The sequence below is a fragment of the Larus michahellis genome, chromosome 1 (assembly GCF_964199755.1).
Source record: "Larus michahellis chromosome 1, bLarMic1.1, whole genome shotgun sequence".
Classification (NCBI taxonomy): domain Eukaryota; kingdom Metazoa; phylum Chordata; class Aves; order Charadriiformes; family Laridae; genus Larus; species Larus michahellis.
In genome coordinates, this window is record NC_133896.1 from 221,936,812 (window position 1) to 221,955,754 (window position 18,943).

Consider the following 18,943-nt stretch of genomic DNA (forward strand, 5'->3'; position numbering starts at 1 on the left):
CCTCCTGGAGGACAAGGCCTAGGACTTTGTGGTGGTGAGTCCTAACGTGGGAATCAGAAAAGTGTCTGAGACCCTGCACCGATCCGGAGGGAGCAAGCTGGATCCACGTACACAGGCTTTTTCTGCTGCTCCTCTGCTTCTTTTGGGTTCTGCCATTTAGGAAGGAACACACTAGAGATTGACTTTCGCTTGGAAAGATAGGTGGCTCTTTCCTATGCCAAAAACACTGCAAAAATTCATCAGGGGTGAACGGTGAACTGTGGGGGTAACTAACACAATTTCAGGTCACCCTCCAAGACCTCATGCCGTGGGCTGAAGGCTGGCGGTGTGCTGAAGGACAGACTGGATTTCCATTAACTGGCAGTAAAATCTACGTGTAAGATTCTTTTTATTTCAGTCTCTGGGCTGAAAATCATTTCAGTTGCTGGCATGAATTGTGAGGCGGCAGAAGCACGGCACTAGCCTTAAATGAGCACACCCGGCTTTTCGGCAGGGCTTGCGAGCTCAGCCATGCTCCAGCCTTCAGGCTTCCCACGGCCAGGACACCGAAACTGGTTTCCTAGTGCCAGTGAAGAAAGCATCCATCTGGGTGGATTTACTTACAGGAAAGCTGCGCAAGACTTTAGTTGCCATCATTGGACACACACAAACACACACACAGAGCAACCTTTGGGCACGGTGGAAGTGTTGGGCCGTCATCTCTCATTTCTGGAGACGGGTTACGAGGGTGACTGCAGCCAGGAAAGGGCAGGGAGCTGCCTTTGCTGGTTGTCTGTTATTTATGCTGAGCGTGCCTAAGGGCAGCACTGAGGGTTAGTCCCTGTTTGAGATGAGCCAAGAAGGTGTAGACTCTCCTCTGGAAAGTTTATTTAGACTGTGAACAGGAGACAAAGGAAGTGGGACGCAGGTGGGGTTTTAATCCTCTTTTTGAAGATTATGGAAAAAAAAGAACTGACCTTCTCAAAGTTGCACAGGAAGAGCTGGGGTGGCACCAGGCCAGCATTTTGGGGGGAAAGATTATCTTTTCACCAGTTCATTTCCTTGTAAGAGATTAATGCCGCTTGCTAAAGAATTCAGAGAACTGAAGGATTATTTTTTTTCCTCTCAGAAATGCAGCATTGTGTTTGCAGTCCTTACTTACTTTCCTTGGAACCAAAGACAGTTCTGCTCTTGCTAGAGGCAGAGGTTAGATTCCACACTTCAAATAGTGCCTTCATGTTAAACACAGTTGGGTTACAATTTTATTGTAGCAATATTTGCACATATATTTAAGTCAAAATCACTCCTAGGAGTTCACGTTTTTATTAAGTTCAGCTCAAATTCTGCCGTATAACTCATAAATTGTTTCCCCCCCCCCAAAAAAAAATCATATCTTTTATCAACTATTATTTTTAGCCATTAACCGTTCTGAGATATTTGGGATTGCATTATAAAGCACAGAAGTGTCAAATTTTGAGTTAGGGTTGTCTGGTACCTTCTTCAGAGCTTTTCATAAGTACTAGACCCTCTGTAGCTTCCAGAAATAGCTAGAAATTTTCTTCCACTGTTAAGTTTTAACCCTTTATTTTTAAATTGGACATAGTAGTAGTTTTACACTACTTACAATATCAGAAAGGGGCCTGAGGGTGTATATGAATTTGCTCCAGAATTTGGATCATGTGTCTACAGATCATTATACCTAAGGAAACAGTATGCCCTGTGGTACATACATATCATTGGTGTTTAGTTTTAGCTCTATATTCTGTAATTGGAAAGACAGATCTGAAGACTGCTGTAGTAAATTTGACATCCTTTATTCTGAATTCTTAGTTGCAATTTAAAAAAAATGATAATCTATTCCTCTGGGAAAGAAATTATATGGGCCAGTACCAATAATTACATTTTTTATCCTTATGTGCTGTAAATTTTACTCACTATGGCATAAAAAGGGTGCATATAGAATTAATAAAAAACAAAAAGTAGGGGAGAGAGAGTCAGTCTTCCCTAACTAATGGACTGGACTGATTCTTCTACAGTCAGATAATGTATTTATATTATTATTCGTTGATCTCCTGAAGAAAGGATAATAATCAGTCCTTTCAGCTTCTCATCTATAATCTTGTGTTCCTGCTTAAAGTACTGTGTTCTTGTAACTTCTGGGAGACAGAAAGCATCAACCCTTTTATAGGGAGACTGGCTAAAAAGGTTAGCCAAAGCAGGAGCAAAGAAAGGAAGTGAAAGTTTAGTGCTTCTGTCCTACTTTTGTTTTCTACCTGATACCTCCACATTGGTATGTGGCCGTATGTATCTACCTGATGTGTTCCATAGCTTTGCACTGATTCTCCCTCAATAGCAGTATTTTTACCTTGATGTCAAAGCTTTGATTAAAGAGTAAATAAAGTCCATATCAATTTAAGCTTTTCTGATAGGCAGCTAAAAAAAAAGCTAGATTTGCTTAGAAATAATCTATTAATCTTGGCCATTCTGCAATAGAAATCATAGCAACTGTATTTGTGAGAAGCAGGGCTGTCCCATTAATAGACTGTCAATTAGTCTGGAGGCACCTGGGTGATAACTGAGACCTGTGGATTATTGCAGCTTTTGGTGTCATGACTTTGTCCCATGAAGCACAGATCATTCCCTTGTTCTTGAGTCCACAGTTGGTTCCAACTGGCTCCTTTGTGGAGCTGCAAGTGGGCTAATGAGTCCTGGCAGGACCATTTGGTCATCTGGGGCTCTTTGCTGCTTTGGGTTTCTCTTCAGGGCACCATATTGCACAGAACAAGTGAACAGAATGATCATTAACAGTTGTCGCCTACTATATTTCTAACAAGTGCCTAAGGATTGTACTCGTCTTGTTTACTTACGACTTGACTCACACAATTATCAGCTTTTCAAGGATATCTGCACAGTTTCTTGAAGACAGTAAACATGAAACTCAGATGAAGGTAGTCATGTTTGGAACAAACTTGGAATAGGCCCTTAAAGAATAGTATTTTTTCTTAACCCAACCCCTTGTTTGCTTTGAAAATAGCAACATCTATTGGTAAACCTCTGTGTCCCTGACTTCCCCGTTAACAGCAAAATCTCTCTTATATTTCTTGTATCAGTTGTAACTGTCTTGGCCTGATTACAGCATGTGTTCTATGTCCAGAGTCCTTCATATCTGAATTATACTACAAAAGTCTTGTAGAATCTATCCATTTTGTTAAAGTATTTAGATGAGCCAGCTTGGCACGGTAAGTGCTGCCCAACTTATTTTAACTCAGCCGTTACCTGCGTGGGTGATTCTACAGACTTAAATAAATTTAAGTATATACATAAATGCTAAGTACCCATTTGAGTATTTCGGCTAAAATAGAAATAGTATTACTTATACCTCAAAAATTAGTCAGAGACCTATATGCTGTGCTGAACTGAGATGTGAAGTCCCTCTTCACATGAGTCACTTTAGTCAAGAACTCTGTGAATCTGTATCATCAGCAGATGCTGAGATTATATTAAATCTTATCATTTGAAGTTCTACATATTAAGAATAATTTTTAAGAGTTCTTTTTGTATAGAATTAGAGAAAATAGAATTTCCTCTAGTTTCTTAATTGTTACAAAAGTCAACGTAGCATACAACTACAAAGCTTAGAGTATGTCTTTCTGTTCTGCTCTCTCATTAGAACGTTCTATGATTTGTTAGAAATTTTTAAAATTTTTTGCACTCAAAAAATAACTGTGAACAGAGCTTACTCAAAGAAGCATATGGCATTAAGGTTTAAAAGTAGAATGGAAATAATTTAAAAGTGCTGAGACTGTTAAAGAAATGGTTCAATATTAAAAAAAAAAATATTGGTATTTTGTTGTGGAAACAAGGAAAGTCTTCTTGGAACAGTTTTCCTCCTGCCTGGATTTTTTTGTGTTGAATTACTGTAGGTATTGGTGAAACTGTAAGAATCTCTTTTGTTGGACTTGTGTATTACTAGCTTGGATTATGAGGCAGATCTTCTCCTTGGCACAGGTCTGAAACTGTGCCTGAAACTAACTTTTACATATAGTGCATACCCATCTACAGGCCTTAGGAAGATTTTGAGATAAACGGGGAAAGAAATCCATGTTATCAACTGGAATAAACTTTTGCCATATCTCAATATCTCAGTGAAGCCAGGAGAACACATTGGAGAGTTGTTTGCGAGGGCAAAATAATTTTGCCCCTAAGTGGTAAGACCATACACTTCATCATCTGAAAGAATTTTCTTAAACTGGATTTACTGACTTTTTTTGCTATTATTTGAGGTTTATATTGTTGCAGCATTTATAGGTCAGTAAAAGAACAAAGTTCTTAGAGAGTAGGAACTGTACTGTAAAAGTTTAAATAGAAGGAAAAAATATCCCAGACCCACTGTCGCAGAGATCTGTCTTTAGATAATAACAATTCTGCCAAGTGTTGGCCCTGAAAACCTTCTGCATAGATGTAAGGAGAAAAATATGACATTACAGTCTACGTGTTGAGATGTTGCTTCAGCTTCCTTGTTTTATTCTATTCTCCGAAATTGTCTTATATTTTGATGAATAATGATTTATCTTCCAAGTGGTCTATGTTTCTAAATTTAAAAAAGATTCTGGAGTTTCTAGGTTAATAATAATAAAAGAATCATTTAGCTATTATGGTTAAGGTTAGAGTCATCTCACCAGCTTAAGCCGTTTATTTCATTGCACCATGGACCTGCTGTTTCAGAGGTCTGAATATTCTCAAAGAATATTTGTAGACCTCTGCGACCATTGTGTTCTGTTGATCCAGCTCGGGGTCAGCACGTCCTCCAAAAAATTGTGCTAAAGCCCGCAGAACTCTATAGGCACATATGTATGTACACATTTTGATGCATGTGCATGAATCTTCTTGAATATTGTATTTTTTTTATGTATGAAGAATAAAAACCTCATCTCTGTGAGGGAGGCCTATCGGTTCAGAAGGGTATAGCTGGCTATCTAGCACTGGATGTGTTTGTCATAGCAGAGCGGATAGGATAATTGTTGTCCTGCGACTTCTGCACTGACAAAGTTTATATTTCTATACAAATGAAATACTTTGTGTGAACAGATTTCTGTCACTGGCTCGGCTTTCTATTCTCTCCCTCTTACATTCCTCTTACACTAGCAGTGTTAGTCTGTGTATGTTTTATTAAAGATAGCCGTACTGTTTTAAAGTAACTCGAAAGGGCCCAGCTTTAGACACTAAGGTGAGATTTCTGTTGGAGTCTAAGTGTTGTTTTCCAAAGGGTCTTGCTTTTTCAAGTCAATGGAGTTGTGTGGCTTACTGATTTTGGGAAGTTAATTCCATGTTGTTTATGAACTTTCTCCAAAAGTTGTGCTTTTTCCCTTGACAAGAGGCATCACTAGAGCCTTTATTTTTAGGTTTTAGGTAGATAGGGTTATCACTATTTATCAATGCCAGGCACAGAGTATACAAAAACAAAATAAATGCAATCCTCCGTTTTAGTGTTTTTATAATCTTTTCCAACATTTTCATCTTCATAACCATCCAATGGTTAAGATCCTATAGTTTGTTCAATAAGCCTGATATAGCCAATTATATTTCAGATATGACAACACTAAGAGTTATAAATTTGACAAGAATCAGATATATAGTTATATTAATAGAAAGAATAGCAGCTTTGACATAATTACTATCTTTCTGAGTGGGAAGCACTAGCAGGATGTATTCATGATTTATTTAAAAGAATAAAGTGATTTATATTAGAGCACTTATTAATTTGACAGCCAAACCACACAATTAAGCCTTTGGAAAATTAATATTCCTGGCATTGAAGGAAAGCAGCAAACCCAACCATTGAACGAAAACCGGAAACTTTGCAATACAGTATTTTTTATCAGAAGGGAAATACCAATTTCCCTATCAATGTCCTTTCCATGTTCGACCAGTTGTCAGATAAAGGCTGCTACCAACATTTTCCCGTGCAAATCTTCTTCCAAAAGGCTGATAACACAAAAAGTCTTTGGTTTCAAATAGTTTGGTCTTTTTTTTTTTTTTTTTTTTTAAAAAAAAAACACAGCAGCAGCAGCACAGGAACATAACAAAAATCCATCCTAAATTCTCAGAGTTCAGATACAATTTTGGTAAAGCTTCGTTCTCCCTTCATGTGCAAAGACTCCTGCGCAATACCCAGCTCAAGTGTTCTTTTGCTATAAAGAGTAACATTTGATAATTGATCTTTATGTATAGAAACATAGCGGAAATGGGAATATTTTTAGAAACCTATATTTCCTTCGCTGATTGTCGTTTCAGACATGCAGAACATATTCATTTACATATGCCCGTTTCTTCTGTACCCAAAATACTTAGAGGCATCTCATAATAAATGTACTTCATAAGAACAATAGTCTCAATTCATCTAGTTCTTTAGAATTTGCTCTTCTCAGTTACCCTCATTTGCAAAGAAAGGATGGCCCAGTAGTTAAGTCATTAGCCTGTTGCTTTGGAGATGGATTTTAGTGCTCTCAAGGTGTAATTTCCTTGGACAAATACGTCAGATAAGAAGAATACTACTCCATCTAACCAGGACATTTTGTGGGTGAGCATATTAGTTCCTCCTCAGATAATGCCCAAAGTAAGAGTATACGGGAATTTTATTAGTATTCTATGAAAAACAGACGCTATCACCATACAGCACATCTTGGAGCCTACAGTCAGTGACGAAAATGTGAAGAATGAAATTTACTTAAATTATTTAGCGTGAAACATTCTCTTTTAAATTGTCTGCTTTTTTGTTTGCATTTTTACTTTGAAAACTTAGAATGGCTCTGATGAAGAAATATGAGAGATTTAAGGAGGCATTTGAACAGTTACTGTTCTCTGTATTAAATTAAATCAATTGATTTCCTTAAGAGCAACTTCAGTAGTAATAGCATGCAGCATGAATGTTTCAACTTGGTTATATTGTTTCGTAAAAAGTGTTTTAATGAAGTCTGTAAGGACAAGTTGTTTATTACTCATTTCTATCGCTCTAGTGATCCAACCCCAGTTTATGAAGGAGGATGGTAGGTGTGGGTGATTAGGCAGACTTTAGTTTGAAGCAGGTGTGTCTTCTGGAGGGACTAAGTGCTCTGTTTCTGTCTCGTTGCTGATGAAGCACATCGCATTAAGTCTGTCATCTGGCTGCCTTCCCAATGAAGTGTTCTTCATTTTGCAGCACTACTGGCAAAACTCTGTGCGGTCCAAAATAACGGCTGAAACATTTAGTATCTATGGTTCTTTGGTTTTCTTGTAGGGTCAATGATTGCATCTTGCGAGTGAATGAGGTCGACGTGTCAGAAGTCTCACACAGCAAAGCCGTGGAGGCCCTGAAAGAGGCTGGGTCCATAGTGCGGTTGTATGTTCGTCGAAGGAGACCTATTCTGGAGACCGTGGTAGAGATCAAGTTGTTCAAAGGACCTAAAGGTAATATGAAAATGAAAAGACATCCATTTTAAACTCGATGCTTAACCTCTCATGTAGCACAAATGGCATCTGACTGTTGATTTGTTAACTGGTTGACCTGTCAAATGCTGAAATGCAGTTAAGTTAGTCTGGTAGAACGTGAATTCATGGTTTCATGTCTCTTCCTGAAATGTAAAGGAATTCAAGGAGTTGCGGTTTGTTTCATTTGATGTTTACTGCAGAGATGGCTCATTACCTCCTGAAGAAATGCAAGATGCAGAGATATTAGGCTTTACATTGGCAGCACATATGCTTCCTCTAAAGTTCCTGTACCTGAGACCTTTGACTTTCATTTAAGGTGCTGTTGAATACAGAGTTTCAGAATTCTCCCTTTGTGCAGAAGGCTTTATGATTACCCAACTTATCCTTTTTACTTTCATGTTGGTGATATCTCCTACAGTTATCAAGAAGCCAAGAATACTAACTTACCCAGATATGCAGGAGAATTTTATTTTATCCATCAACAAAATTACATGGAAGACTAGCATGAACCCTTCAATAGTCTAACTCAGCTTTATCACTTCCAGCAGAACCTTCTGATTACAGAAAAAAAAAAATCTAAACTCCTTTATAGAAGCATTAGTACAAATTGTGAATATTATATTTTCACTTTTCCTTTTGCAAAAAGGTTTTATTTGCAGAAGTGTTATTTTCAACAAATTTTATTTCATTGTTATTCCTGACTGAAATTTCCCTCTGACTATTGTATTTTTCTTCATAACTAATTTCTGAGCAAAGAAAATGGATATTTTTCACAGTACATGCAAATAGAATGAACAGCATTAGATTTTTGGATCCATAGTAATTATTTCATAAGCAGGTCTTTAGTTAATGGTATATACATGAAATGAAGAAATTTGCATGTCTCAATATATGCCATGCATATGAGATTATTGTACCTGGTTTATCTACAGTGAATAACTTGTAGCTGTTTCAGTGGTTTCGTTTACATTTCATCTCATGTGAATATTACAGTATGCTTCTGTATAGTTTTTTATACCAGTAATTGAGTATATCTGTTTCTAATTCACGTGGAATCGTTGAGATTATCCATTCATAGTAAGCAAAGAGAGCACAGTTTTCAATATTACGCCACATATATCATGCTTATTTGACACATATTCATCGTCCTCTGCTCTTGGCAAACAGGAAGATATATTTAAACATGCATCTAAGGATAAACCCCCGAAAATCTGGGTTCTTGTGGTCAATTACAATGCTAAATTGACTTTCTAATAGAAAAGCATTTCTAATGAGATTCTGTATGTGTATGAACTCAGAATAGCAGTGCAGACAGCGGTGTTTTCAAAGCTTTGGAATGAAACTAAGTGTGTGATATGACAGTCATTTTGAGCAACCTAAGGCTAAAGAAACTAAAATTAACATATCCTTTCAGGTTGTGAGGAAACAGTAAAAATTATTCGCTATGACCAAATTTTTGCTGCATTGTGGAAAAGGACAGGAGAGGCAATCATTATCTAATGACATTTTTGTATTGTGTTTGTTTTGATTGTATGCCTGAAACTATTTATTTTTACATTTATTTTCATAAAAGAGAGTGGATACCAAAAAGGTGCTTTTTATGACAAGCTAAAGAAACTTTGCTGCTTAGTGCTACAAACATCAATTTTGTAGCTATATTCTTATATGAAGTTTACTACAGATATGTGCTACAAATTCTGAAATTTATTATTAAGATGAATATATTTTTTAAATTTTCACTTCGATATCATAGAAATAAGTTAACGGGAAACTTGGATGAAAAGAAAGTTGATGGACTAGTTCTTTGCAAAATCCAGGGGGTTTATATTTATGATTGAGGCAGTAAGGAAGCACACCCTTGTATGCTTTCTATATTCCGCAGATGAAAAAAGCAGAATGAAGAAAATAGGTTATTGATTGGTCGGAAATCTTATCAATCCTAATTATAATGCCTGTAGCAGTTTTCCTTTGAATTTTTTAAAATCTTCCATGAAAAATAAACTATCTATTGAGAAGTATTAAACTCATGCCAGAATTTGAGAATAAAACCTGTGAATCTTGGCTGTAGGTTTCAGTGCTAGTCATTCGTGTGATGCTTATCTACTCATATTTCAGGTGATTTATCTGTGAACTGCTCTTTCACACCATTATTATACAGTGCAAGAACAATTTAGCATCTATATACACAGCGTTTCTTACTTCTCAGAGTGAAATTGGGAAGTTTCGGTGTCCAGAGCAGGACCTGAAAATCAGCGTGGTAGTTCCCGCACCATTCCTTCCTTCCTAGTCACAAAGTGAATAAAGAAAGGGGATCTATTTTTTAGACAATAAGGCTGTTCTGTACTAAACTTAGAGGAGCAAATGTCTTTTGAGTTGCTTCTTTCCCTGTCTGTCTGTACATAACTCAGCATACACTGAGTTCATTCCTCTCTCTGATGAGAATTTACCACATGAAAGCAAGTCTTGGCTTCCGTAATACCATGTAAACTCAGAGATCACTAGCTTGCCTGTGTATGTGTAGTAGATCATATCTTTCAGCACTTGAAGGTGATAAGGAAGGAAATTTGCAAGGCTTTTTATGTAATATTCTTTTCATTTCATCTGAGGTATTCAGGACGAGGAATTTTATAAGCTGTGAGTCCATAAAGGTTAGATTTTTTTTGTAAGTGGATGTTAATTTTTCTAGCTAGCAACCACCGTATAAAAGAAGTAGGTTAATTTCACAAATCTGTTTTGAACCTTAGAAGTTAAATACGCATTGTGTACCAATGGCTTTGGGCATACGGCAGAGGAAAGGTCATGGTAGTTGCTGCAGTGGTCCCTTTTGAATGCAGATCCCCTTTACAAAAGCATCGTACGTGCTAAAAGGCCACGTAACTCTTTAACTTGGCTTTTTGGGAAGTAGACCGAGACACAAATGAGTTGTGTAACAGAAAATCAGGGTTTCAAACAGAGCTGCAGCTGTGTAGACGTTTAAAGCTGTGCATCCGTCAGTTTGCCACACCTGATTGGTAATGTTGGCTGATGTCTATAGTCTGTGTCTTGAAGGTAATTGCTAACCGTGATCGTTGTGGGGTCTTCTTCCCTTTCACGCGCTTGGGAGACTGTCTTTTGCGTGCCTCTTGTACGTCTCTCCCGTCAGACATGGGATTTTACTGATTCACTGCTTGGCTTTGCGTAGCATTTGGTAGTAAACAGTTGGTGTTTTATTTCAGTCCCTCTCAGGACACCTGCGGTTTTAGCAGCCAGCCTCTTTGCAGTAGCTGAGGGCTGTAACAGAGGAAGGATATACAATGGGGCTTTCTCATTGAAAATCAATGGGATTTAGAGGCTACTGAAAATCCTGTCTTTAAGTAATATGCTTTTCTTGCTCTGTATGGAAGCATAACAAGACGAACAGTAATGAGAATGGATTGCGTACACTGCAGTATTTGTTCCCGGGGAACAAACATGCAGACCTTCAAAACTAAGCAATTTAATGGTGGTATTTGGCCTGGTGATATAACTTGTGTATTAGCTTCCTATAAGAGCCTGCAAAGAGCTGTGTGTGAGCAGTGAATTACAGCCTTCAGTCACTATTCAGAGATTACAGTGTTCAAGCCCGTTCGATTGCATTTGACTGGGGGATTATAAACCAAAGGAGTTCCGCTGGCCTCTGGGATTTTCGTGCTATCCTATCACACTGCAAATCTACTTTTTACTAAAACCAGAAGTATTGAGTGGTATGCTTGATGTAAGATTAGTTATACAAATTAAACTTGATTTTTTAAATTTTTGTTTTTTAAAGAATCAGCCAACAAAATGGATTTATACCATTGTAGGAAATTTCTGTCAGTCAGAAGCTTAAACACAGAGGCTGTGTAATATTTTACTTACCAATACCTAACTGATAATTTAAGAGCTGATATTATATACCAGAAGAAAACAATATAATGCAGAAAATAATGATTCCATTAACTACAGCAGTGTTGGATCACCTAACAAACTTCTGACCTCAATTCTATAGGAAATGTGACACCTTAAAAGAAAACACAACTGCATAAATGAAGTTTAGGGTACGTCAAGCAGAACAGCTGAATACTAGGAAACTTGAGAGGAGAAATGGCAGACTTAAAAATACCCCAAAAAGGAATAATATAAAGGACAGCTGATTCTGCCATTTGGATATTGTGGTGGCTTGAGTATAAAATCGTAGAGAAAAAGGATCAATTTCCCACACCCTTCATGCCAGTTCAATAGTAACTATCCTTACCGTGTTTGAACTGCTTCAGAATCTTGCAGCGATGGCTAGAGCTGCCCTTTTGTTCACTGTCTTTTAGACAGAAAGGCTCTGGACAGATAGCAGCTATGGCTCTTTTCTGTTGTGTGTAAGCACACTTTTTTCTCATTCCTGGTGAATTCAGCCAATGATACATTTTGACCTCACCCAGCTTTGGGCACTTAACAAAAGATATTTGGGGGCACTTATCCCTCTGTTCTTAGAATTATGGCCATATCAGGACTTTTCATTTAATACATTTGGAGTGTTATTATGTTTTGGGGCTCTAAATTAGAAATTAATGCCTCTGTTAAACACTGTTCACCCCAATTCTCTCTCTCTCTCTGGATGGCTATCCTCCTTATCTTAATTTTCTTCTTGATCAGCAAAGACTAAGCTCCTAAACTGGGCATCTCAATAAAATACTCAAAAATAAGATGGGATGAGTACAAAGGGCGTAATACGCATTTATCCTTTGAATTATGTATATCCATCTAAATGTTAGATGAAGTCATTGGGCATAACCAGTTCCAGAGTTTCCATTTCATTGTTTTCTGTTCTGGCCCGAAGCAACTATGCAGCACATGATAGATTTCCTTTTCATATAACTATTTGTTTTATTCTTGATGACGCTGAATATAGTGACTGTGTAGTAATGAAGCTTTCTTACTATACTAAAAAAAGAATGTTTTAAGTAGCATGTTTTTTAACTCATTTATTAGTTACAGAAGTTTCTTCAGAAGATGCAGAGATTTTCACCATCAATATAAGGTATGATTTCAGTGTAGATTTATCTTGAATTATTACTGAAATGTTCTCTAGTCTATTGCCGTCTATAGTTTCATAGAAGTTCATACTTCTGTTTCATAGAAGTTGTCATATTTTAGTTTGGTCTGATGGCTTTATTGGAAAAATCTTGTGTTCTGCTGCATAGATAGCATTCCAGCTTGCAGTGACAACTGAAATAGTCAAAACAGTACAGTAGAATTATGTGTATTTTAAAATGTCTGCTAAAAAATTCAGAACAACAGAATAGGGGTTTGGGTTTTATTAATTTTTACAAGCACTGCTCCCTGAAAGGGAAGGAGAAATCTTATAATTTTTATCTACTAAAGCAAAGCCAAAGGTTACCTTTTTGTCTCAGGTAATACCTACAACACTTAAAATGAAAGAGGAAGCTTTTGTAAAAGAACCCCAATTATTTCTTTCCCAATTTCAGAGAGCACTGAGAGCTTCCAGATGTACCTGTTTGAAAATTGATTGCAAATGCTTGCTTCAGGCTGACGTGATGACAATACGTATTTTTTTATTAATATAGCTATCACTTCTACTACTATACTGGCATATTTTCTCTAATTTAAGGGACACTAAATACTGCATGGCAAACTTTAGTATTTGGGAAGAGAGGGTTTGATGGCAAGTTAGGCAGATGTTTTGTTAATTTATGATCACTTGAAACCTTTCAAAACATTTTTTATTTCATGCTAAGAAATGTTTTTATAGTTCCAAAGTGTTTTGAACAAAATTGTTTTTTCACAGTTTGAACAGAATCTTAAACCTTTTCTTATGGTCTTTTAGAATTTCAGTCTTATGATCTCATCAGCTGTGAATTTACTTCTGTTTTTCAGTGTTCTCCTCCTTCTGCACTGTCAGGTTTCTGTGAACCCTGATCTAAAACAGAGCAAAATGGGGCAACTTAAAAAAGAGACCTGAAGAAAAATGAGGAAGCAAGCAAACTTCCCCAAACCTAGATTTAACAAACTATTTAGGCTCTCAACTCTAATTTAAGTGCTTCACTTCATATTACTGTAACACACTGTCACTTACTACAGATATAAATAGAATACCACCAAAACTGAAACTAAAATACCGTTTTTTGTGAAATGTCTTCGCTTGAAGGGACTCGCATTTCATCCAATTAGCAGAAAGTGCTCTGTCAAGTACTAGTACATAATTTTCCAATTTTAAGATAGTGATTCAAAAGCATCATTTGTAAGTTAACAGCACTAAAAGGCATGACTTCCCTGCAGGCTAGGATTGTCTAATGTAAGAATATGTGAGTGTCTGTGTAGTTTATTGCATGAAAATCGTATTCTCTTGAAACACATAAAATTAGAAAGCTCTGTGATAGTGCTATCAATGACTTTGCTGTCAAAAATATTTTGACATATTAGTGTTGCCAATGCCTGATGGAGAAAAAGTGGGAGGTTATATCTGCGCCTTCATATTTCACAGACTGAGGATCTTGTTCTTTAATTTAAGTGATGATATCTACGTACAACTGCTATTACCATATTCTGCTTTATGGCACAAATAAAATATTGAATGTATAATCTGCCTTTGGTCACTACAGACTTGCCACCTCATTTGTATAAATTACCATATATGTAATATTTCTTAAAAGCCATTCATTCTGTAGAGTGGCTCCTTCCATTCCTGAGGAACAGTAGTGCTTCTTTATTGGAAGCTTGCATAATAATAGTTATTATTATTAGAGTGGCACTTCAGTTCTAGCATTTCAGGTTTTAGCTACCATCTTTTTCTCTTCAGCAGAGAAAGAAAGTCAATCTGTCATGGTTTTTGTTACAATTGCAGTTAAGTGGCAGAAGATGGTTGTATCAGATTGTTGTCACATCAGACCAAATTCAGCCATCTTTGGATCTAAGTAACCAATCGATAAAGTAATGATTTTCCAAATCAACAAGGATAATTTCAAATGGAATTCAAAACCCATCCATCTTGTTGGTTGTATCACCTAAAACTAGAGCTATCCCGTGAGCCGCAGGATAACACTTGTTCGAAGTCTTTTATTTTCATGATAATTCTGACTTCCCTCTTTTGCATTTCAATGTCATTTTCCATTAGCAGTATAGGAATAAACAAAATGACTTGGAAGACTGCGCAGCAATTTTATATACATATATTTTGTTTGTTTTGTTTTTCCCTCGAAACCGTTCAGTTCTTAAGAACTCTCCAAGCAGTTCTAAGAATCCTGGGTTAATATGAGAGACGAGCATCTAATCTCATAGTAGATTTAAAATATCTGCTGCCAGAAGTCATTCACAAAGAGTGAGGTTTCTGATGAAACGAACAGTACTCTCTGCAGCTCCATCACGCTAACTATTTCTGAAGTGGTGCAGTAGCAATTTCAAAGTGCAGTGCTGTATTTTAATAGCCAATTGAGATGGCTATAAAAATCCAGCACTGCGCATTAAGATCATTACCAAATTGCTTCAGCAATACTTACTGATGAGGCAGCTTCGGCAGAACGCGATTCATCTCAATGAGCTGTGGCTGCAATTGAGCAACAGCAGCGGCACAGGGAAAGAAGGATGTGCAGGTAGGCTTGGGTGCCAAAAAGCTTGACATTTTGTTTCTCAAAAAATAATATTTGACTACCTTCTTTTTGTCTTCAGCGGAGAAAGAAAGTAAATCTGTCACCTTGTTTGTTACAATTGCAGTTAAATGGCAAAAGGTGGTGGTATGAAATTGTTGTCACATCAGACCAAATTCAGCCATCTTTGGAGCTAGGTAGACCATTGACATTTCAATTGTCGGAATCTTCTGTGCTTGTCCTTTCTGAATCAGGTAGGGATTCTGTATTATTATCCAGTTGCCTAGATTGTTTCATCAGCTTTGACTAGAGAGAGCAAGTGGGATGTTGTACCAATGTGACCTTGTTTTTTATCATTCTCTGTCGTAAGATGTCAATCCTTTTGCTGTGGTCAAAGTTACTTCTGTGGCTTTTGCTGAGAATCAAGAGCAGTTAGGGTGACTTACTAGATTCCCCTTGATACTGGTCTTGTCGCCTCGGCGTGTTTAGCTCTGTAACCTCACACTGGAAATTTGAGGGGAGGAAGATGTTGCATTTTCTTTTCTTTGTCCGCTTCCTTCACCCATACAGAAAGAAAGGGCTTTTAATTTCTGTGCTCAGCTGTTGGGTAAGTAAGGGATACATCTCCAGGCTTGGCTCTTATGGCTTACTTCTGGGTGAGAATAAAGCAGACCATTTTTAAAATTCTGTGTTTGATTTATCCCGTCCTTGTGGAAATGCTTCAAAGGAAATGGCTTACTAAATGGATTTCCCAGCTACATACTGATCTCTGGGGCACTGCTGAAACATTTCTTGCAACATCTTTTGTTTGGGTTTGTATGGAAAACTGTGGTGTCTGTGCTTTGGGATGCTATTTGACACTGCTGCCTTTCTCTCCGTGTCATTTTTAACAATCCCAAAGACTTGTCTCCACCACTAAGTGCCTTTTTTTTTTTTTTTGTCTGTGACAAGTGTAACACAAGACCTTGGCCAGCTTCTTTTCCAATTCTAAATTTTTCTCGTGACAAAATGGAATGTAATTACAGTAGCTCTCATCATTTTGTAATTATAGCATGCCTTTGTACTCCTTTTTTTCCTTTGGATTCTAAATTTCTGGGTCAGGGAATAGTTTCATCATTTCCTGCCCCAGACTAGAGTGCTGTGTAAAAGTTAAAAGGGGAGTTAGAGAAGTTCCCTTTCATTATGTTTGCCATTGCTGTTTTCATCAGGCCATCACAAGAAAGGGAGGAGATGCAGCAGACAGTGTAGCAGAGTGTTAAGTGGCTCATCAGTATTTCCAGATACACAATAAATCAAAAGATGATGAAGGAGAATGGCATCATTTGTGAAGCTACTGGGCTGGGTGTGGAAAGAAGCCCTTCTGTAGGCAAGAGGCCAATGTCTTCTTTCTGTTTTCTTAGTGGAGTGAGAATTGTCTAGGGAGTGGCAGTTTTCTTTGCCTTTTTTCACTACCTATACGTTCTTTGGTTTAAATTCCTCAAGTTACTTTTGGAGAATGATCATGCTTGATCTTTCGCCACTTTAATAAATAAACAATTATATGACAGCAGTTGCTGTGAGCCTGACGTGACATCCTGATGCAACAGAAGATATATTAAGGCTTTAGTGTCCTATGTGGAATACGTTCACTGACACATCTGTCACTTGCAACTAAGTCTGAAAATCCTTATATTGGCTTCTTTGCAGAGCTTCATAAAGCCAAATGTGCAAATTAACCAGGTGAAATTACAGAGCAGTGATTTCATCCTTTATTGTTCAGTTAATTATCTATGTAGCAAGCTCTGTCGTCTTGATAGTTTTTTAGATGTCCAGATCTTAAGAAATCTGCTGTCTGGAAGACAACATGCATCAGCAAAATATTGTAGTGCCATGAAAAGCACCTTTAAAAGAATAAATTGTATTTAATTAATTTTTTATAGCTTGGGGACCTGTAGCTAGTCATTTTTCTTTTGTTCTTGTCTCATTGTTTTTCTATAATCCTGAACACAGGCAGACAGTCAGTATTTTAAGCCTTCTGAGAAAGGCATTAGAGATTCTGATCGTGGTAGAGTAACAAAGCTGGGTGAAAATGTAAAGGTTCAAGTGATATGGTAAATAAAATATCAGTCTGTAGAATATTTTTAAAAATATTCTAGATTGTCAATAGTATTCTTTTGTTTCCACTAGTTGAAAAAATGGAAGAAGTTACATTAAAGCATCTCTGAACATCTGAAGGGAATAGCTGGCTTAGTCAGAAGCCAGACACCAAAGTGATTAATTGCAAATAGTCATTCATCTGACTATTTCCAATACTATATTCCCATCCTTTCTACAGGTCTGTCATCCTCATTTTGCTTTCAGTATTTTGAAGTTTGGCTACAATTGCAGTCAGCCTTAATGAAAACAAAAGAGAGAATGCAACTTGGGTTTTTCTTAGGTTGCTTGGCTAAAAGCTGGTAACCAGATCTCAACACTTGGCAAAAAGAAACTTCCCTATAGTCTTTTAGCCTTAGCTTAACATTTGTTATTTTAGATAATTTGTCCAACAGCTTTGGAAAATTGCTTTTTCTTCATCAGTTAGGGTTTTTTTTTTGTTTTTGTTGTTTCTTTAAATATTATATTTGTATCCCTATAAATGGCAGCTTTTCTTTTGGATTTTAGATGGAAGAAGACCCTTTGCCATTTGCCATGAAATAAATGGTCTATGCAGGTGACCATACTTTCCAATTGTACCATCTTAAGATATGAGACCAAGAAGTCTAGGCTCTGGGACTCCAGTGCACAAACATTCTGGAACTACAAGTGTCACATCAGTGACATGTACAAAGGGCAGCTGATTTCGACATGTAGCAGAGGTTCCCATATTGCGGATGCAGGGAGATCAAGCTTCTTGCAGAAACAAAGTGTAGTCTTGCTGTGAGAAAGACTTGTGCTCCCTGACACATTGACAGCTGCTCTTCAACTCTTCTTTCGAGCGAGCAGTAAAGCCATGCCATTTGTGAGAGAGTATCACTTCTTTTTCTTTGCTTACAGAGACTCGTTTCAGATTTTTTCATTCAGAAACTCTGCCACTTGGGACAATGGCAAGGGGATATGTTATTCTCAACATGAAGCATTTGGTGTGCTTGGTAGATGAAAAAAATTCCTGTGACCTCTTCCAGGGTACATTTTGGCTGACTTGTTATAAAAAAGGCAGAGAGACAACTTAATGCTTACATCTTTAGAGTCTCATTTCTGAGACAAATGCAACTCTGAAAGCTTAAAAAAGGAAATTATATCTGTGGAGGGAACGTCTTGTGAAACCAGAAACACTAGCTATTATATCCAAAGGATTCCAAGAGCACAAAGCCCTGTGTTCATTACCCAGGATGTCAGCTTCTGAATCTGGAGTAGTGATTTATGTGAACAAATAAGTGGCCTTCTCTTGGATTCTTTGGAAATAATTTTGTGCAATCATTATCTTTGATAGGAAGAAAGGGTTGCAAAACAAGATCTTAGAGCTGAATGAAATGTAAAAAAAAGATATAATGACACAAAAAGTCTTTAGGATATGATAAAAGATATATTGCATAAGCTAAAAGAACAATATCCTCAAGGCATGCTTGACATTTTTATTTTGGAAAGTGATATTTGCAAATAAGGACATAATAGAATATTTTTTCCCTAAACCGTGTTCTGGTTTTTTATTTGTTTTGATTCTTATGCAAAACAATGTGCAGGATGTCTTATGAAATTAGCAGAAAAACATACTAGCCACTCCAACAAACAGAGAGACCTGAAATAAGGAAACATAAAATTACAGCAAATAATTTAGAAAAGTTGTTTAGTGTAAGCACATTTACATTTTATATCCCGTAATTGAAAAATGAACTCAGTGTAAATGGTAGGCCAGAGGTAAATCTTACCTACAGTCTGTAGGTCAGACG

General features: G+C 37.0%; 1 protein-coding gene across 46 annotated transcripts in view; it reads left to right on the forward strand.

The window, feature by feature from the left end:
• Positions 1-18,943, forward strand: part of DLG2 (discs large MAGUK scaffold protein 2) — a 1,061,709-nt gene that overhangs the window by 715,652 nt on the left and 327,114 nt on the right. For all 46 annotated transcript variants that reach the window (XM_074572424.1, XM_074572415.1, XM_074572416.1 and 43 more), the window contains one exon: positions 7,256-7,425. In XM_074572424.1, the coding sequence (XP_074428525.1) occupies positions 7,256-7,425 (170 nt within the window). The remainder of the gene's footprint in view (positions 1-7,255; positions 7,426-18,943) is intronic.